General features: G+C 46.5%; 1 protein-coding gene across 4 annotated transcripts in view; it reads left to right on the top strand.

Moving 5' to 3' along the window:
- Positions 1–21,492, top strand: part of UNC13B (unc-13 homolog B) — a 173,616-nt gene that overhangs the window by 149,811 nt on the left and 2,313 nt on the right. For 2 of the 4 annotated variants that reach the window (XM_033238183.1, XM_033238185.1), the window contains 16 exons: positions 1,083–1,151; positions 2,883–2,972; positions 3,323–3,451; positions 6,514–6,641; positions 7,277–7,362; positions 14,914–15,040; positions 15,285–15,381; positions 15,612–15,755; positions 16,082–16,159; positions 16,647–16,724; positions 17,016–17,104; positions 17,343–17,495; positions 17,622–17,745; positions 17,853–17,909; positions 18,107–18,187; positions 18,761–18,908. In XM_033238183.1, the coding sequence (XP_033094074.1) occupies positions 1,083–1,151; positions 2,883–2,972; positions 3,323–3,451; positions 6,514–6,641; positions 7,277–7,362; positions 14,914–15,040; positions 15,285–15,381; positions 15,612–15,755; positions 16,082–16,159; positions 16,647–16,724; positions 17,016–17,104; positions 17,343–17,495; positions 17,622–17,745; positions 17,853–17,909; positions 18,107–18,187; positions 18,761–18,908 (1,678 nt within the window). Of the gene's footprint in view, positions 1–1,082; positions 1,152–2,882; positions 2,973–3,322; positions 3,452–6,513; positions 6,642–7,276; positions 7,363–14,913; positions 15,041–15,284; positions 15,382–15,611; positions 15,756–16,081; positions 16,160–16,646; positions 16,725–17,015; positions 17,105–17,342; positions 17,496–17,621; positions 17,746–17,852; positions 17,910–18,106; positions 18,188–18,760; positions 18,909–20,396; positions 20,454–21,492 lie in introns of all 4 variants that reach the window. The other 2 variants (XM_033238186.1, XM_033238184.1) reach the window with 2 other exon arrangements.

Below are 21,492 nucleotides of genomic sequence, written 5' to 3'. Positions count from 1 at the left end.
GGATTCATATTACTTGAGTTTATATGAGACTGATGTCTAAGCAACGATGCCAGTGTGCACGTGCACTTGAACCTGTACCTTTTCTACTGTCTGGACTGTTTTCCCTATCCAGGGTGTGCCCTTCCTGGGTTAAGGTACCTGAGAAGTTGAGTCATTACTCAAAATGTCACCTGACATTAATTCAGTATAAACTAGATAAAATCATTCTGACCCAACACAAAAATGACCATTTTGGGCATAAAGTTACTGATGTCACCCCAATTCACTGAGTCTGCGAGCCCTGATTTTTTGGTACTAATGAATTTTTTGTTGTTGATAGAGTCTTTCTGTCGATGTGTAATGTATTAAGCCAGTCAAATATATGTTCCATTTTGCCTCATCTCATTATGTATTGACTTAATCAATATCTACTCATATAATCAATATATGAGTTCTAGGAGTGGGATGCCAACATCCTGCAGGCATATGATTCCATGTTTAAGTATACTTTTTCTATGAAAATCAGCTATTAAAATAGTATATGTTAGATATTTTAACATTTAAAAAGTATACACTATGGGAAGTGTATGTGGAATGTGGTTTAAAGAGGGACCCCTTCAGGCCTGCCCTGTTATCTTTCAAATGCATCAGTTTCTCTCTCCCGTCATCACTGCTAGGCTGTGGCTGTATAGCTATTATGCACTACCCCGAGATAAGTCAGGAGACCTCAGACTCAAGAGAGAATGTGTTTGGAGTTTCTTCTTATCTAACAGAGATAAGTTACAGTCCCAAAGGGATAGAGATGCACTGGTCGTGCCCTATTGACTCTTGGGTAGAAGGAGCCTTTTCTCCTCCCAGGGACTTGGCTTTTTCCTTGCCAGTGTGAGATTTCCCAGATTGGGACAGAGCTGCAAAGAGATAGAACAGGGACTATCTATCTCATTACACTGTTTGTTGTTCTTCCCATAGGCAGGGATGTGTTTCCAGCCCAATACCTCCCAACTCTTTCTACTCATCCAGAGGTGGTTCTGTTTCTGTTGTAGTTTAGGGGACTCAGACACAGGTTCTCTTTTTCTTCCACATTATTTGTTTCTCACCCTCAGAAAGAGAGATTTGTAAAACTGCTGGACCAGCTACACAACTCACTGAGGATCGATCTCTCTACATACAGGGTGAGTGAAGACATGGCTGTGGGCAGGATAATAGATATCAAGCACAGTCCCAGAGAGACTGTAGGCCAATCTTGGCTGTAAAGATTGAGGCCAGGGAAAGCTGGTCTGTGTCATCACATCCACGCAAATGGCCAATGCTACTGACACCTGTGGTTCTTTTAACTCCAGGGACCATGTGGTGTATAAATAGCAGCAGGTATGGTTACTTTTTATGGACAGTTGGCTTTCCAACCTCACTGTTGACACTCTACTAAACTCTCTGGTGACATTCTCATTAGGGAGTTTCCTGAGATTAATCTCTTCCGGGAGTACCCTTTTAAAAAATTAGATACCTAATTGCATTTCTTTTTTGCATTTTTCCATACTCTCCTCGTTTTCCAGGGGAGGTGTGAGAATCTGGCTAGGGGGAGAGAGAGTAGCTTGGCTTTTGCAAGTAATTTGTATCAGAGAGCATGTCCATTTGTAGTATAAAGGGAGGAAATAGGTGTAGTAGGAGGATGGGTACCTGGGACAGGACAGGATAAGGAAATGGGCAGTTTCTCAGTTCCTCCTATGTTAGATCTTAGAACGGCTTCATTACTTGCTTTAAAGTGCTGTGAATTTTCAGAACAGGCAATATACGCACATTAAAAAGTAAGTATAAAAACAACCTTAAAGTTAAAAAGAAGTGAGGTTTTAATTGTCTGCTCGAGTGCCCTCCATTTGCACAAATAATGGACAGCTGACTGTATGTCTTATATTTGGCATATAAGTAGCCATTTGAAGGTTTAAAAACTGACCATTAATGTGAAGACAGGCTCAGCATCTCCCTTCAGCTCTTCATAGCAGCTCCCTCCTAAGACTCATGTCAAAGTGAATGAAGTAAGGATGGCTGGAAATTCCTAAGGAACCCACTCCAAAAGCAGTTCTGCTCAGAGATCTGCCATCTGCTGGCTGCAGAACAGTAGAAGAGCTGGGGTCTATTGTACAAAAAGTACAGGTCCTGGACCTCAGTTTGGCCTGTAGTGTGGCTCCACTTATATTCCAGGATATACAGTTAGATTGTAACTTTTGTTTTTTTTTTTTTTTTTTTTTTTTTTGAGGCGGAGTCTTGCTCTGTCGCCCGGACTGGAGTGCAGTGGCCGGATCTCAGCTCACTGCAAGCTCCGTCTCCCGGGTTCCCGCCATTCTCCTGCCTCAGCCTCCCAAGTAGCTGGGACTACAGGCGCCCGCCACCTCGCCCGGCTAGTTTTTTGTATATTTAGTAGAGACGGGGTTTCACTGTGTTCGCCAGGATGGTCTCGATCTCCTGACCTTGTGATCCGCCCGTCTCGGCCTCCCAAAGTGCTGGGATTACAGGCTTGAGCCACCGCGCCCAGCCGAGATTGTAACTTTTGAAGAAGTCGCTGTTGGTGTGTAAGAATCTTCATCCAAGAAAAGCATGTGTGTAAGTGTGTGTATGCCTGTGTGTTCATTTGTACAAGTTCTTATACATTGCATGGGAGGTAGGGCTAGAGGGAGGATATCTTGCTTTCTAGGGTGGAGTGTATTAACCCCTGCTTTTGGCAAGAGCCTGTTTGCATCAATAGAAAAAAGAGAAGAAGACCTGTAACATTACAGTGTTTTTGGCCAGCTCGACTAGAGAAAAACCCAGTAGGTAGCAATTAGGGAAGCTTTTGATATCATCACTTTTGGCAGGGAAGGTTTTCATAGTCCTCTGTTCCTTTCTTACATTTGCTTGATTTGCAACAGAATAATTTCCCTGCTGGGAGTCCTGAACGGCTTCAGGACTTAAAATCCACAGTGGATTTGCTGACCAGCATTACTTTCTTCAGAATGAAGGTAAGAAACGGACTGGGTTTGGGTGGTTCTGGGCTGGAGACCTGGCTACGGGAACATGAAAAATAAGAATCACTGGGCAGAGTCTGAAGCTACAGGATTCATCACCTCTAAGCTTACAGTTCTGTGTACCTGTTCCCTGGGCTACTTCTGAGAGAGCATAAGGACTATAAATCCATGAGGATGGGCTGGAAGTTTTCCCTGTCAGCTATCCTGGCAATTTCATCACAGGGAAAGGTCTAGGGACCCAGAGAAGGATGAAAGAATCTAGAGTAGGTTTGGGGTAGTGTTAGGAGAATATCCCACCCAGATGAGCAGGACCTTGGGCCCATATTTCTTCTTTTAATTGGCAGGTACAAGAACTGCAAAGCCCTCCAAGAGCCAGCCAGGTGGTAAAGGATTGTGTGAAGGCCTGTTTGAACTCCACATATGAATATATCTTCAACAACTGCCACGACTTATACAGCCACCAGTACCAGCTGGTAAGAGGTTTGGGATCAGGTGGGGCCAGCTATCAGTGGCTCTCTAGAGCCTCAGCTTTCCTTCACAATGGTGGTGGAAAGGCGCTCAGGACAAAGTACTTGATGTTCTTAATGGTAAGTGAGTTGTGGAGTATGAACCATGTGGACCATGAGATATGTGGATGGAAAGAGACCCCTGGGCAATGGCAACAATAATGATGCTGAAGAAAGTAAACCTAAATTCATGGGGTTCAGGGGTTGAGTAGGTGAATTCTCAGTCCATCCCAGGGTCTTTTGACTTGAAGGGCCTTGAAAAAGGGATAAAATTAAAGGAATTCCAAGGAGAAAGAGTCTTTTCCCACTCTTGATCAGATACCGGAAAAAGATACATAAAATAAGGAACATTTGAGATAGACCTTAAAAGGCAGTGGGATTTGGACAACCAATGATGGCAGGACAACCTAAATGTCTTGGACACTTATCTTTAGGTAAATACATCCAATTTGTAAAGCTTCCTAGGAGCACCCTCATAAAGACTAAGATCTTGTTCCTACTGCCTCTTCTCATTCCCAAGTGTACTTTCTGTGCCAGCCATGTATTTAAGCCTTCCTCCTTTTAAGGTTTATAAAGCCTCCTGTTGGTTCTGAAGTCCATGGGAGGTTTTCCTGAGGCCTTTGTTTTACTTGACACATTCTGGGCTCCTCTGTCATCCGTGTATGAAGTCTCTCTGGTCGAGGCAAGACACTGTTCTCAGCTTTGATCTTTCAACTATGGAGAGGTCTGGTTGAATATTTGGTCTCTATTCCCCAGCATGAGAATGAACTAGACTTGGAAAGAGAGTTCATAAACTATTCAGGGATACTCTTTAGCCTTTGTGTTTTGGTATCTGCTTTTTACTTTCTTTCAATTTCATTTTTTCATATTTACACTGGCATAAACTCTTCATGTCTTTTTAAATTTCTTTCTGCTGACTTTCAGTCATTGGTTTATTCGTCCATCCATTCACTTAACAGAGCATTAGAGGCAAAGTTGAGTAAGAGGCATTTCAGTCTTTGGGGATCTCATTGTTTAGTGGAGGTCAGGGCAAATTACTACATTTATTTTTTGTTGTTTTTGTTATTTTTTTGTTACTATGTTTTACTGTAGTTGTAGTTTTCTGATACATCTACACCAAAGGTTCAGCAAGCATGCTCTGGGAGGCCGTACCAGGGATGTCAGGAAAACCTCTCAGAAGAGGCAAAGTTCAATCTGAATTTTGAGGAAGGAGTAGGAATTGACTAAAGAAAGGGGCTGGAGGGAAGGGGCATACCACAGAGAGCAAATAGAATGCTTAGAGGCACAGAATTATGTATAAGCATGTTAATTTAAAGAAATATAAGCAGGCCAGGCGCAGTGGCTCACGCCTGTAATTCTAGCACTTTGGGAAGCTGGGGCGAGTGGATCACTTGAGGTCAGGAGTTTGAAAGTAGCCTGGCCAATATGGTGAAACCCCATCTCTACTAAAAATACAAAAATTAGCCAGGCATGGTGGTGGGCGCTTGGAATCCCAGCTACTTGGGAAGCTGAGGCAGGAGAATTGCTTGAACCCAGGAGGCAGAAGTTGCAGTGAGCCGAGATCGTGCCGCTGCACTCCAGCCTGGGCGACAGAGGGGAGACTCCATCTCAAAAAAACAAAATAAAAATAAAGAAGTATGGCAATTTAGGGTACTTACAGCATCAGGCTGTGGGATTCAGCTATCTGAGATCAAATCTTAGCTCTGCTCTTTACAACTGCATGACTCTGCACAAGTCATATAACCTTGCTGCCCTTCACTCTCCTCATCTGTAAATGAAGGTGATAATAATTTCTACTCAATGGAGTCGTTGTGAGGATTAGATAGGATAGTGTGTATAAAGGTCTTAGCAGAGTGTGTGGCACATAAGCTGGAACAAAAAGAGTTGTATGAGGTTGAGAGAGAGTCACATTCTGGAAGATCTAAACTAAGGAATTTAAACTGTATTGAATGCCGTTGAAGGGCTTTAAGCAGAGGAGTAACACGCTGAGATTTTCTTTGTAGAAAGATCACTGATAGCTGCGAGGAGGAGGGATTGGATTGAAGATCAAAGACCAGTTCAGAAATCCTTGAATGATAAGAGCCTGAGCCAGGACAATGACAGAAAAATAAAAGGAAGAGATGTATTTAAGTGATATTAAAGATTCTGTCCTGGTTGCTAGTAACTTCTTGATAATGCAGGCTTATTAAGGACTGTGGAAGCTTTCCAGTGGCATGTGACATCCCACATAAAGGCCCTGTTCCTGTACTTCTGGGCAGCTCCACCTTTGTCTTTGTCTTAGTGGGAGACAATATGTGTTCCAGGCTCCCTGTGGTGACTCCTACCTCACTTTTCTGGGCTGTGACTATAGAGTGATTTTTTACTCTATATTTCAGGTAAAGCTTTCAGGCTTGCCTCTTCCCAAGTAAGGCCATTTCTTATCCAGCTAGGCAAATAGCTTCCTAGATGCAGTTCTTCCCCGTAATAACTTCAGGGGGTCAATGGAAGTCCTGCTCCACTGAAAGGCTGAAATGCACCCTAGATCTGTTCAGTAGCTCCTGCAGAAATTGAAAGAGCTCAGAACTGAGATATGTGTGTGTGTGTGGTTGTGGTGTGGTGTCAGTAGGGGAACACCACCAGAAGAGGAGGGCTATCTGCCTGTAGGGGCCGCATAGAACTGGACCTACTTAGTGAGGCTGGAGGGGCTGTTTCTTTTAGCCAGGGAGTTACTCTGCCCGTAGCAACTGAGAGAAGGAAGAAGGAGGATGGGCATCTTTATATCTCTTGGACTGACCAAGTTTATCAGAGCAGTGCCCTGGGGCTGAGGACAGAACCTCTCAGCGACAGGCTCCCTGTGTTCTGGGATCTCACAATAGCCATTCTTACAGAACAGGGATAGTCTTGTGGAAGACAGGCTCTAGGAGAGGAAAGGTCCTTGATTCTAGAGGAAGAGGTATAGGGAGGGGAAGAGAAAGAGGATCATTGGAGACACCCTTTACATTCTACTCTGACTCTCTCTCCCTCTCTCTCACTGTGTCCTCTGGATCAAGAAGCAGGAGCTACCTCCAGAGGAACAAGGGCCCAGCATTCGGAACCTGGATTTCTGGCCCAAGCTCATCACACTTATCGTGTCAATCATAGAGGAAGATAAGAATTCCTACACACCTGTTCTGAATCAGTGAGTGTCACCCTCTTTGGCCCTGTCTGTTGGTGATTGGTCTGTCCATCTGTCTAACAACCTCTTTCTTTCCTGTCTCTGTATGTTTGCAGTGCCACCTCTTCTTCCTGTCCGTCCATCTGTCCCTCTGTCCCTTGTATCTGTCTGGGTAACTGTTTCTGGAGAAAGGTGTGGAAACATAATGGGGGTCCCTGCCCAGACTGAGCCAGCCTCCTTCTGGGACTGTGGCTGCCATAGGAGCCCCAGGGGATCCAGAGACCATGTGTGTATGTGTCTGTCCACTCTGAATGAAGTGGGCCTTCTTACAGCCCACCCCTCCCTTGCCCTTTCTCCTCCATCTTATTTAGCCTGCGCTTGCTTTCCAGCCACTGCCTGGAAAGTCTCTGCCTCTCAATTGCCTGCCTTCTGGGCATCTTCTGCCCCCAGGCCCATCTTGCCTACGGGGATCCCTTCTGCCCCCACTTGTCCTGCCACTGGCCCCTGGGCCCCTTTTCTCCAGATTGGACCTAGCCCTGTACTCTAAGCTTCTCCTCTCTCCAATATGACTTCCAAGAACTAGGCACTTTGGCCTTGAAATGAATCAAATCAAATGGCTCTTGCCTTATTCTCTGACTGTGGTTTCTTCTGTCATCCAGGTTTCCTCAGGAGTTGAATGTGGGAAAAGTCAGCGCAGAAGTGATGTGGCATCTGTTTGCCCAAGACATGAAATATGCATTGGAGGGTAAGGATCTGTCCAAATTGGTAGGCTGCCAGGCTCCTAGCACAAGCTCCTTGTTCACTGTCCCTTTCCTCTTCCAGACAACTACAACAACTTGTTGTTTGGTGAGTGGTATAGTGAGAAACTAAAGGAATTTTAGGCCTGGTGGGAGGTAGGCCCCCAGGAGACTTTGGTAGGCAAAGTTGCAGCCAAAGGAAATATGAAAATGGCTGTGTGGCTGTAGGTTCCTCCTTCCAGCTTTGGAACAACTGCCTATTCAAGACCTTCCCAGCCCAGAGATGAACTTCTCCCATGGTGGGTGTTCTGAGGTTGTCCACTTCCTGGAGAATGGTCTTGTGAAACTTCAGTTTTAAATAATCAGAACCTTAAATATACAGATATTTCTGATAAATATACAGAAAAAAATATAATTGTTTTCTTACGTTGGGGACTCTCTGGCCTGCCTTTTCTTGAAAGCTGCTCTGGTTTAGTATGACAATGCCAGGAAGATACTTCTTCCCTCACTTCTCCTATAGAGCAGGGCCACAGGCAAATTATTATTCATCTTACTCATTCAGCTTGTTCTTTTATTCATTTCCTACCTTGGTCCACAAAGATATCATTCCATACCTGTATCAGACCTTCCCATCTGTACCCATCTGTACTCACCTATTCAGCAGCCTTTCCTGCCTGTTTAGGTGTGGTAGTCTGTCTCCTCATTCTGTGAAAGCCCATCTAGGAGGAGGAGCCATCTGGGCAAGGACAAAGCAGAGTCCGGATCTGTTATTTGGGTGGGATGGCAGGGCAGATGGGCCACCCTCAGACTCTTGAATGTGTGAGGTTTAGAATCAGTGAGTCTTGAGGCCGGGCGCGGTGGCTCAAGCCCGTAATCCGAGCACTTTGGGAGGCCGAGGTGGGTGGATCACGAGGTCAGGAGATCAAGACCATCCTGGCTAACATGGTGAAACCCCGTCTCTACTAAAAATACAAAAAATTAGCCAGATGTGGTGGCGGGCGCCTGTAGTCCCAGCTACTCGGAGGCTGAGGCCGGAGAATGGCGTGAACCTGGGAGGCGGAGCTTGCAGTGAGCTGAGATCCGGCCACTGCACTCCAGCCTGGGCGACACAGCGAGATTCCGTCTCAAAAAAACAAAAAAGAATCAGTGAGTCTTGAGATTGAAAGAAATCTTGAAGATCTATGTTACATTTGAGCCAGCCACAGACTACACGCGTACATACTGTAATACAAGCCCAGAGCAGGGCTGCCTACTGTCAGGCCAGGAAGGAGGTCACTGGTCTCTCCCTCCAGATGCCACTTAATGAGCCTGATGGGGAGTACAGTCTCAGTTCTTGAAGAACTCTGGCTCCAGTAGGTTTGGGGGAAAAGAGAAAATACTTGTGAAAAGTGAATCAACCCCACAAGAGAAGTAGTGTAAGGTAGGGCAGAGGTTTTCAAACAGAAGTGTCTCAGGAGCTAAGTTGAAGGGAAAACCCAAAGGCTAGGCTCCAGGCCTCTTACATGATGTCAGCTCAGCCAGCTCTGCTTTTATCATTCTTACATGGAATTCTAGGTGAGATTTCTTTTGAAAGGAGAGTTCTGCTAATGTTTAAAACAAACACAGAAGGATTGAAAACTTCTACTTTAAGAGAAAGAATTAATGTTGGCCTGATTTCAAACATCAATTTCACTGCCTACGTAGCAGTGTGAATTTGGTCCAAACTACTTAATTTTTATGAGCTCCCATTTTCTCATCTGTAAAATGGGAGTGATGATAGCATCTATTTCTTTGATGAAGTACTGAGATGTATTTAGCATACTGTCTGGCACTTCCTCAGCACTGACTGAATCTTAGTTCTTAAGAACAATAAGAAACCATTACAGGCTCATGAGCAGAGATGCAATGTGAACCCAGTAGTATTTTAATAAGATCTACCTCAGTGGGAGATGAGGGCAGCTAGAACAGGGAGAGACTAGAATCAGAGAACACAGATAATGATGAGCTGTTGTAATAATTTAGGGATGGAGGGCGCTGGGATTAGAGAAGAGAAGTGGAGAGAGGAGAATGGGCTTTGATAGACATTGGAAGGAAGCCAGAACAGGACTTTGTGATGGTCAGAATATGGAGGGCAAGAGAAGGGGAGGAGTTTGGGGGCCTGGATGATAGGAGAGTGGCATTGACTCCGACTATAAAAGGAAAGTTGAAAATGCTGTTCTTCGCCAAATATTTTGTAAGTCAACATTATTAAGGTATAATTTATAGACAATACAGTAAGACCACTTTAAGAATACAATTTAATGAGTTTTGACAAATAAGCCCAATTGTGTAACAACTCTCCCAATTAAAATATGAAACAAAAGTTCCTTCTTGCCACTTTACAGTAAATCCCCAATCCATTCACCAAATGTTTATTGAATATTTTCTCTGCGCCAGGCACTGTGCTGGTTATTGGAACCCAATGAGATGAACGAGGCATAGTACCACCCCTTAAGAAGCTCACAGAGCAGTCTAGAAAACAGTCATATAAATTGGCAGTTACAACACAAGAGTTATGGCCGGGTGCAGTGGCTCACACCTGTAATCCTAGCACTTTGGGAGGCTGAGGCGGGCGGATCATGAGGTCAGGAGTTCGAGACCAGTCTGGCCAACATAGTGAAACCCTGTCTCTACTAAAAATACACAAAAAATTAGCCAGGTGTGGTGGTGTGTGCCTGTAATCCCAGCTACTTAGGAGGCTGAGGCAGGAGAATCGTGTGAACCTGGGAGGCGGAGGTTGCAGTGAGCCAAGATCGTGCCACTGCACTCTAGCCTGGGTAACAGAATGAGACTCCGTCTCAAAAAAAAAAAAACCCAAACAAAAAACAACCACAAAGTTATAATGCCACAAGAGGAGTAAGTATAGGGTGCTGAGAGCACACAGGAGAACCATGTAACCCAGACTCTGAGGACCTGGGAAGGCTTCCTGGGGGAGGCGATGTACAATCTGAAACCTGAAGGGTAATAAGACTTAGCTGGGAGGGTGGTAGTGACAAGATAGGGAGACACAGAACATTTCATGCAGAGGCTACAGCATGTCCAAGACCTGGGGTCTAAAGAGAGCTGGCATGCTTGGAGAACTGGAAGCAGCAGTTCAGTGTGACTAGCACTTCAGAGGGTAGGGGAAGAGATAAGTAAGACCTGAAGATGGAGAGGTGTGACAGAGTCAGATTGTGAAGGAGGTTGTAAGCCATGCCTAGGCTTTTGGACTCTCTTTCTCTATTTTTTTTTTTTTGAGCCTTGCTGTGTTGCCCAGGCTGGAGTGCAGTGGGCTGATCTTGGCTCACTGCAACCTCCGCCTCCTGGATTTAAGCGATTCTCTTGCCTCAGCCACCCGAGAAGCTGGGATTACAAGCGTGTACCACCACACACAGCTAATTTTTGTATTTTTAGTAGAGATGGGGTTTCACCATGTTGGCCAGTCTGGTCTTGAACCCTTAGCTTCAAGTGATCTGCCTCGCTCAGCCTCTCAAAGTGCTGGGATTACAGGTGTGAGCCACTGCACCCAGCTGAATTTTGGACTCTATCTTGAGGTAGTTGAGAGCCACTGACATATGTTAAGCAAGGGATTGACATGATCAGATTATTATGTAGAAAGGCCACTCGCTCTGTCTACAGTGTGGAGAATGGATTGAGAGGCAGAATGACCAGTCTGGAGGCTATTGTAGTAATCCAGGTTAGAGATGAGACATAGGCAGGTAATAGCGTGGCTAGAAGGAATGGATAGATTCCAGAGACATTTGGAGGTGAAATTAGGAGCTGGTGATTTAATTGGGTATGAATAAAGAGGTAGAAGGAAGATTTGAGGATAAAACTCAGCATTGAACAAGAGGGTAAGATTAGTTGGTGTACTCTGTTCCACTTCAGCTGGAGATTTTAAGATGGTGAGAGACAGGGGCAAGTTAAATCTAGGCATGATGAAATGTTCCATCTGAAGCTTATATGGGCTAGGTGCAGTGGCTTACACCTGTAATCCCAGCACTTTGCAGGGCTGAGGCAAGTGGATCACCTGAGTTCAGGAGTTCATGACCAGCCTGGCCAACATGGTGAAACCCCAACTCTACTAAAAATACAAACATTAGCCAGGTGTGCTGGCACAAGTCTGTAATCCCAGCTACTCAGGAGCCTGAGGCAGGAGAATTGCTTGAACCCAGGAGGCAGAGGTTGCAGTGAGCAGAGAGAGCACCACTGCACTCCACCCTGGGCGACAGAGCGAGACTCCATCTCAAAAAAAATAAGAAGTGTATATAGACGTTACCAGAACCAAAGAGAGATTAGGGGGAGATACCAGCAAACTGGGTAGTTGAAATCATGAGGTTGGAAGAGCTCTCCAGGAGGAAAGGAGGGAGTTAGGTGGAAGTCAGGGGCAGGAGGTTATGGATTGGCCCTTCTGACAGACTACCTCACCTCAAACAGCTTTACTGGAGCATGACTCCATGGGACTTGTTAGAATAGCTTAAAGTGTAGCCCGTGTTTCAGAACTTGTCAGTTAGTTTTTACACCAGAGAAGTTAATACAGAAATTAGGGATAGGGGCCAGAGGGCAGATAATGAATTGACAGAGAAAGTGAAAATTATATGTAAAAAGGGTAACTTGAAAGTCCCTACCTGACTTCAAACTATACTACAAGGCTACAGTAACCAAAACAGCATGGTACTGGTACCAAAACAGAGATATAGACCAATGGAACAGAACAGAGTCCTCAGAAATAATACCACACATCTACAGCCATCTGATCTTTGACAAACCTGAGAGGAACAAGATATGGGGAAAGGATTCCCTATTTAATAAATGGTGCTGGGAAAATTGGCTAGCCATAAGTAGAAAGCTGAAACTGGATCCTTTCCTTACTCCTTATACGAAAATTAATTCAAGATGGATTAGAGACTTAAATGTTAGACCTAATACCGTAAAAACCTTAGAAGAAAACCTAGGTAGTACCATTCAGGACATAGGCATGGGCAAGGACTTCATGTCTAAAACACCAAAAGCAACGGCAGCAAAAGCCAGAATTGACAAATGGGATCTAATTAAACTAAAGAGCTTCTGCACAGCAAAAGAAACTACCATCAGAGTGAACAGGGAACCTACAGAATGGGAGAAAATTTTTGCAATCTACTCATGTGACAAAGGGCTGATATCCAGAACCTACAAAGAACTCAAACAAATTTACAAGAAAAAAACAACCCCATCAAAAAGTGGGCAAAGGATATGAACAGACATTTCTCAAAAGAAGACATTCATACAGCCAACAGACACATGAAAAAATGCTCATCATCACTGGCCATCAGAGAAATGCAAATCAAAACCACAATGAGATACCATCTCACACCAGTTAGAATGGCAATCGTTAAAAGTCAGGAAACAACAGGTGCTGGAGAGGATGTGGAGAAATAGGAACACTTTTACACTGTTGGTGGGATTGTAAACTAGTTCAACCATTATGGAAAAGAGTATGGCAATTCCTCAAGGATCTAGAACTAGATGTACCATATGACCCAGCCATCCCACTACTGGGTATATACCCAAAGGATTATAAATCATGCTGCTATAAGACACATGCACACATATGTTTATTGCGGCACTATTCACAATAGCAAAGACTTGGAATCAACCCAAATGTCCATGAGTGACAGACTGGATTAAGAAAATGTGGCACATATACACCATGGAATACTATGCAGCCATAAAAAAGGATGAGTTTGTGTCCTTTGTAGGGACATGGATGCAGCTGGAAACCATCATTCTTAGCAAACTATCACAAGAACAGAAAACCAAACACTGCATGTTCTCACTCATAGGTGGGAACTGAACAATGAGATCACTTGGACTCGGGAAGGGGAACATCACAAACCGGGTCCTATCATGGGGAGGGGGGAGGGATTGCACTGGGAGTTATACCTGATATAAATGACGAATTGATGGGTGCTGACGAGTTGATGGGTGCAGCACACCAACATGGCACAAGTATACATATGTAACAAACCTGTACGTTATGCACATGTACCCTAGAACTTAAAGTATAATAATAAAAAAATAAAAATAAAATAAAATAAAAAAGAGGGAGTTACAGAGTGATGGGCAGCCCTGCTTGAAAAGGAAGGAGGAGGGCCCTCCTGATGTTTCTAGGTTCTTAGACTGGTTCAAGAACAGCAGGGGAGAGGGATGGAGGAGAGGGTCTCTCTCGATGTCCTGAGGGTCTCTCTGATGTCCCTGATTTTTTTACTCTCTTTGTTGCTCATTGGTGTCTCTGCTCTGTCACAAGCATCCACTGTCATTCGTATACGAAAAGTCCTCTTTCTGGGTGGTAAGAACTTTTAGTGTCCTTTTGCCCTAGTCTTATACCTTTTCCCTCTTCTCCTGCTCACTGCTTCATAGAAGAGACTGCAAATGCAACTTTAGGTTGAGACAGTACTGCCTGCAGTGCCAGGGAATGAAATTCCTGGGACTTGAAGCCCTTTGAGGCTTAATCCCAGGCTTCCATTTCCTCCTTCAGTGTCTGCTGCACTAGTTCACAAGGGCCAGCTGCCGCAGCCTGAATGTTCCACCTTGACTTGGAGGAGCATCGCCCATGGCAACTCAAAGTTGAGCAACAAAGTCCCCAAGGACAGTGGCCTTCTCATCTCTGCTGCTTAGTCCTCTCCCACATTTGCTTGCTTTTACCATTATGTTGATGTGTCAGCATACAATTGATTTTTATTATTTAAATTTGTGCTTCAACTATAAAGGGGGTAGATGAAGAGAACCTATGGGTGTGGCCAGTGCTCCAGACTCTGAGCAAATTGTGAGTTATCTTTGTCCTAGATTTTCCAGAAGGTTCCGGAGATTCAGCAAGATGACTTTTCAAGTTCATAATAAGTGCCCCATTTTCTGCAGCATGATATGTCTTTTCATCTGGCTGTGTTTCCATAGTTTCCAAACTGACTATTCATATTTGCATACTTCCCTGAGAATTCATTTTTTCAGTGTCTCAGCTCTGCCCTAGAGCCCTTCAGTTTGCCTCAAGATTCCATTACACCATGGCTGCCCAACTGCTCTGTCAGTTTGGCCCAGTTTGATTTTCCTTGTCTCTGTAGTTGTCATTGACCCATTCATGCCATGTACACCTGCTCATCTCTGCCTTTAAGCCTCTCTGAAGCTCAACTAGCATGATCAGAAAGGCCCTGGAAAACCATTGCCCTCTACAGTCATGGGCAGTCTCCCTACTAATCAGCATCAGCACTCATGGCCCTTTCTCCTCCTCTTCACCAGAGGCCAGATGCTAGAGCAAAAAGACCACTTCCAAATGCTAGAACAAAAAGATTGCAGGCTTTATCGGGGAGTCTGGCTTAGTCTTTCTAGAGGAAGATTTGGGCCAAGCTTGTGGAGAGTTGCTGAGCAGAACACTGGTGGGGAGAGATGGCTATGAGGAGGAGGTTTGGAGTCACCCTTGTCCTAGGACATCTGATGGAGTTGCCTGACCAGATCTGCTGCCTTGGGAAGGCTCAGGAACCATGGACTCTACTGCTGGGACCTGACCCAACCTTTCTCCCTACTACTAGAGCATGAGAAAGACCGCCTGTGTAAGAGTGCTGACTACATGAACCTGCACTTCAAGGTGAAATGGCTCCACAATGAATACGTGCAGGATCTGCCTGTCCTCCAGGGACAGGTGCCTGAGTACCCAGCGTGAGTCATCATGTGGGCACTACAGAGGGAAGGGAAGACGGCCCTCTGGGTGGGCAGGGCTAGTATCCCCAATTCATTTCAGCAAGCCAGTCTTGGGGACTGCCTGTTCCAGGTACCACTGTAGACAGAGAAAAGTGTTAAACTGTGCCCTGCCATCCAGAGGATCCCAGTCTAGTGGAGCTGTCAGGAAATGGCATATTCCAACCCCGAGTTCTAACCCCCTGTTCTCCTGCTCTGACTGCAGGTGGTTTGAGCAGTTTGTGCTACAATGGCTGGATGAGAATGAGGATGTATCCCTGGAATTCCTGCATGGAGCCCTGGACCGAGATAAGAAGGATGGAGTAAGTCAGGGGCTTTGGCTGCACAGGGTCCAGGCCAGGTCTCCCAGCAATTAGCTATCGGCAGAAGTTACTGGGTTTTAGCCAGGATGGCTATGCCTGTCCTGTGGAGTTCACAGGAGGGCTGTTGAGGGCCACTAGCCACCCTTGCTGGGTCAGAGCCTTTTCAAACTCTACAAGCTTGGGAAAAGATAGAAGCTGTGGATGGTGACCCTGTGTGTGGTCTTCCTTAGTTCCAGCAGACATCAGAGCATGCACTCTTTTCCTGCTCTGTGGTGGATGTCTTCACACAACTCAATCAGAGCTTTGAGATCATCCGGAAGCTGGAATGCCCAGACCCCAGCATCCTTGCCCACTACATGAGGAGGTTTGCTAAGGTGACCATAACCCTTCCTACTCCCTCCCCCTTACCACCACCACACTCACAGTCTCATCACAGGCCTGAGCTCAGCACCTCTCCATTGTGGCCTGCAGGTAGAGCCTTATGTGACCCCCATTCTCCTTTGCTTGTTTCTGGGGCAGACAGATGGTTCTGTCTTAGTGCTGTTCTGTGGTTGAGAGGGAGCTTTGTCCCGTACTGTGAGATTCCCCCTTTACCTCCCTGCTGTTACTGTTCTGTGATGAGAAGAGCCACCTCAGGCAAGATCCCCATAGAAGAGCTAAGAGTTCCCTTTCCTTTTCTTTCCTTTTCTCCTCTTCTCAGACCATTGGGAAGGTGCTGATGCAATATGCAGACATCTTGTCAAAGGACTTCCCAACCTATTGCACAAAGGAGAAACTGGTAGGTTCAGGCCCTGGGACTCTTAGAGAAAGAGAGTGGAAGACATTTGAATCCTTGCTTTTGAAGCTGTCCTCAGAATTGAGGGTTGGGGTGACACTTCTGATGCCTGATTCCCACCATGGCTTTGCTTCAGATCCATGCCACAAAATTATGAGAACTTGACAGAGTTCCTGTGAGTCTCATTTGGTACATTATCCTCTGCTAAGCTAGACCTTTGTTTAGTCTTTTATATATAAACTTAAGATATTCAACGAGTTCTAAAGAATAATACATTAATACTTGAGTACCTACCACCCAGCTTAAAAATCAAAACGTTTGCTTTTAGTCAAGGAGAATTCTCTGAACTGGCCCCAGCTCTTCGTGCTTAGGGAGAAACCTATGTAATATGTGAAGTCCCTGTGGCTTTTGTGAGAGAGGGAGGGACCCTAGGCTAATGGGCCCTATGCTGAAAGGAGCCAAGACTCAACAGCTACATCTGTCCCCAAAGCCCTGCATCCTGATGAACAACATGCAGCAACTGAGGGTCCAGCTGGAGAAAATGTTTGAGGCCATGGGAGGCAAGGAGGTAGGTCTTAGGGTTTGGGAGTCACTGTATTTTCCCTTTATTCCTGAGCTCCTTGGCCACAGAACTCCACCCTCTCTTTACTAGGTGTAGGCCAGCTTGGGGTCTGGGCTGGCTTAATCTGAGATAAGCATTGGGGTAAGGCCCTGCAAGGGAGGAATAGGCATTGCGGTAGGGCCCTGCGAAGGAGGAATAGGCACTGGGGTAGGGCCCTGCAAGGGAGTAGTAGGGGTGTGGCAGGGTAGAAGAGGGTAAGAAAAGCAGCCTAGCCAGGCTTACCTCCTGTGAATACAGCTGGACCTGGAAGCTGCAGACAGTCTGAAGGAGCTGCAGGTGAAACTGAATACGGTTCTGGATGAGCTCAGCATGGTGTTTGGAAACAGGTCAGTGACCCCACAATACAAGGCCCTCAGAGCCAGATGTGGTCACTAGCCAATCCCAGAGCCCTTGCCCCACACCTCTCCATATAGCTGCAGGTATGAGATCTTCCCTGTACTCCTGCTGACTGTCCCTGCTGGAACTGCACCATGAGCATATGGGAATGGGACCAAATAGCTGGTGCCGCTCCAGGGACAGCGTGTGTTTGGGGAGGGGAAGGCTACACTGCGGGCACGTGTGTAGTTTCCAGGTACGGATTGATGAGTGTGTTCGACAAATGGCCGACATCCTGGGCCAGGTTCGGGGCACAGGGAATGCATCTCCAGACGCCAGGGCCTCAGCGACTCAGGATGCAGATAGCATGCTCCGGCCTCTCATGGACTTCCTGGATGGCAAGTGAGTACAGCATTCAGGACTATCCTGTGGGGATGAGCAAAGCAGATGCCATCTGGCAGGGGAGCTCCTTGGGAAGAGGGGTTCTCAAACTCTCACCCTGGCCTCACCTGTTGCCTGGACTTGCAGCCTCACCCTCTTTGCCACTGTGTGTGAGAAGACGGTTCTGAAGCGTGTACTGAAGGAGCTCTGGCGCGTAGTGATGAACACAATGGAGAGGATGATTGTTCTGCCCCCACTCACTGACCAGACGGTAAGGACACCTCCTTCTACTTCCTCCTGCTGTCTCCGTTCCCCTCACTTCCTGCTTGCTGATGGAGTTGGGGTCCTCTGCTTTTGACTGATTCCTCCTCTGCCCAGGGCACCCAGATGATCTTCACTGCTGCCAAGGAGCTGAGCCATCTTTCCAAACTCAAGGTACTCTGGGTGTGGGGTCCTCCTGGTAGGTGTGCTCCTTCTGAAGTCATGGAGAGAGGGGGGATGGGGGGAAGGAAATTGGAGCTTTGGAGACTGAAGAGGAAAAGGAGATGAATATGCACTGTGGGCTGGCAGGTGGGTGCAAGACTTTCATGACTGCTCTGAGCTGTCCTGATGCTGCTGATTTCTCTGAACAGGATCACATGGTGCGAGAGGAAACACGGAATCTCACTCCAAAGCAGTGTGCAGTCCTTGACCTTGCCCTGGACACCATCAAGGTGGAGGCCCCCCCTTTTTCAGACAGCCTTACCACCACACTCACTTGGCCCTGGCATCCCACTCTCCCAGACCAGGTGTCCCTCCAACTCCTAGCACTCCACATCCAGAAGAGAGTTACTATGTACTGCCAAGCATACAAAGAGAATCAGATACGGTTCCTAAGTTCAAGATGCTTATCATTGGTAAGGTGATCTAAGGCAGGAACATATGAACTGTGCTTCAAGGCACCTGGGAGAGGTATGTCATAGGTCTCAAGTTCTCTAAGGTTCAGATGGGTAAAAGAGCACTTTTGGTCCTTCTCCTTGCCTGAAATGCTTCTATTCCATTTCTGTGCCTGTCCAGAAAGACCCATCCTTCAAACACCACCCTACCTCCAAGAATGTGGCCATCCCCTACCAATCCTGCCAAATACCCAAATAATACTCTTCACCCAAGAGCCTATGACTCTGGTTCTGTGGGTGTTCCTGAACAGCCTGTTCTCACAGTCCTCTTCTTGCTTCTCTGAGGACAATGTTGGGGAGCTGCTTTCTGTAAGGGGATGAAGCAGTCATAGGTGCTCTTTTATCTTGCAGCAATACTTCCATGCAGGAGGCAATGGGCTGAAGAAAACCTTCCTGGAGAAGAGCCCAGATCTGCAGTCTCTACGGTATGCCCTGTCTCTGTACACACAGACTACTGACACTCTCATCAAGACCTTTGTGCGCTCGCAGACCACCCAAGGTAAGGCCCTGAGGGCTTTGGGTTTCCACCTCTCCTCTCTGATACACATCTTCCCCTAGGGAGTCTGTATCTTCATGCCCTTGGGGGCTGATCCAGGTACTTCTTCAGAGAGCCCTTCAAATTCAGATCTCGATTGCTTGATGGGACCTCAGTACTTACCTCCACCCCATACCCATTACCAGGCAGGAGAATCACAGAGGCCGGGGAGATAGGTCTAAGATTTCTTTTCCCAGACATTGCCTGGCCCATGCATGTTTATTGAGCTCAAGGAGTACACCCTGACTGGTAAGCTGCAAGAAGGAAAAATCTGTGAGGAAGCCTTGAGAATGAATGGAAGCCATGAGAAATATGAAGGCTCGTAGTGTGGGGAGCTTTGCTGGAAGTTGTCCTGGGGAGAGAAGGCAAAAGACTTTCCAGACTCTGCAGCATGCATAGGGAGACAAGGAAGAGAGGCAAACCATGGCAGCTGCTGAAGGGAGGGTGTGGACCTGTGCACAGCTGTAGTTCCAGTCTCAGGGGTGCTGCTTATGTACAGGGGACCCAGGAAGCCAGCTTTCTCCCAGTGCTCAGAACCCCTCCCTACCTTTAGCGTGGCCTGTGGAAAACAAAACACATCTGCATGGATGTAGCTCAGGTTGAAATTCTGATGCTGGAGCAGAGCCCTCCCCAGAGGCACCTCAGGCACATTTCTTACTGCTTGTTCCTAGGAAACCTGAGCAGGCTGCCTAGGGGAGTGAAACTGGTGGCAGAAGTTGACGCTTAGGCATTACTGAGCTGTATGTGAATCTGGGGCACAGGGCTGACCTAGAGGGGAGAGGGGTCTAAGCAGGTAGACTGGTGATGGGAGGTGAGAAAATGGAAGGGACCTAAAGTACTGCTCTATTCCCCATCTGTTCTCATTTCCAATCCAGGGAGGGAAGAATAGAGAGCAAAAGAAGAGCTGTGAGTCTTACTTAAGTGGACAGGGAGAACTTTTACAGAGCTGGGTACATGTGCAGGCATACACCATCAAAGAAGATCTGAGTTAATCCAGAAAGGCTTTTTAGAAGCATTAAGCTTTAAGCTTGATAAAAGATGAGGAGAGCCTGGAATGAGCGCACATATGGTGAGAGCAAGGTTGGAGACTGCAGGAAGAATCCGTATGTATGTGTGTGCATTTTCTACCCATTGCTTTATCATTTAAGGGTCTAAGAAATTAGAGCCTCCAGCCTCTCTCTTGTCCTGCTGGTCTCGGATACGTCCTCTCTGTCTTTTTCTACTGTTTCTGCCTATGATTTGGTTGGTCTCTGACCCATGAAGTCTAATTTGGAGCATTCACACACTGACTCCAGCTCTTTCACTTCTTTCTCCACTCTGCCCCACCTCTGTGCTCCCTCAGAATACATGTAGAGCTGCTTTGAATTGCTGTTAACTCCTTAGACTGCTAACGAATTCTTCTTTCTCTGTTCTGCTGCTGCTTCTACCTCTGACTTGCCTGTCCTCATTCAGTGCATGATGGGAAAGGTATTAGATTTACTGCTAATGAGGACATTCGGCCGGAAAAGGGTATGTTGTACACCATGAAAATATGGATCTAACATGGGCTAACACTGACCCCTGGTAGCTAGAATGAGCAACTCGTGCTGGGGGTGGGGGAACCAGCCGTCAAAGTTTAGGAGCTCTATCCCAAGTCTTAGAGATGGGTAATGCCTTCATATAGCCCAGGAAGGGGCTCTGTTGTTGATCCCTGTCTGTGTTCTCAGCATTCTCCCACCCTTCTACCTCGGGACAAAGAAGGATTTTCTCTGGGGTGTAAGATTGTGGTGGTTTCTTTTTTCTTTTCTTTTCTTTTCTTTTTTTTTTTTTGAGACAGAGTCTCACTCTGTTGCCCAGGCTGGAGTGCGGTGGCGTGATATCAGCTCACTGCAAGCTCCGTCTTCCAGGTTCACACCATTCTCCTGCCTCAGACTCCCGAGTAGCTGGGACTACAGGCGCCCACCACCATACCCAGCTAATTTTTTTTGTATTTTTAGTTGAGACAGGGTTTCACCGTGTTAGCCAGGATGGTCTCAATCTCCTGACCTCATGATCCGCCCGCCTTGGCCTCCCAAAGTGCCGGGATTACAGGCATGAGCCACCACACCCGGCCCGGTGTTTTCTTAAAATAGGGTGGGGTCTCTGCTAAGGGGGGCCTGTAGATTGGCTCTTTTCAGAGATTGGAACTGGGGAGTTCATTCTATAGAGGGGCCCAGGTTTGAGGGGGATGAAGTCTTTCAGAGCACAGCAGCCACCCAAGCAGGGACCTCTAGGAATCCTGCAGCCTCCCAAGCAGGGACCTCTAGGAATCCTGGGCATAGGTGGAAGGTTGCTGCTTTTGGCTAGAGAAGACCCACAATTTTTCCATTAAGAGACACCACCAAGTCAGCATAATTCCCAGACACAGATACAAGGTGATGGCACTGTCCTACCCCAACATCTTTTAATGAAAAATCCTTCAGCCTAGGAGATAGAGTTTTGGGGATCCTTGAGAGAGAGTCTTAGTGCACTTTTGGAAAATGTTGTGCCTAAGATGCTGTCAGCTTAACTTGTGTTACAAGACACAGCC

The sequence above is a fragment of the Trachypithecus francoisi genome, unplaced genomic scaffold, assembly GCF_009764315.1.
Source record: "Trachypithecus francoisi isolate TF-2019V2 unplaced genomic scaffold, Tfra_2.0 Lachesis_group16, whole genome shotgun sequence".
Taxonomy (NCBI): Eukaryota; Metazoa; Chordata; class Mammalia; order Primates; family Cercopithecidae; genus Trachypithecus; species Trachypithecus francoisi.
This window is presented reverse-complemented; position numbering and strand designations above follow the sequence as displayed.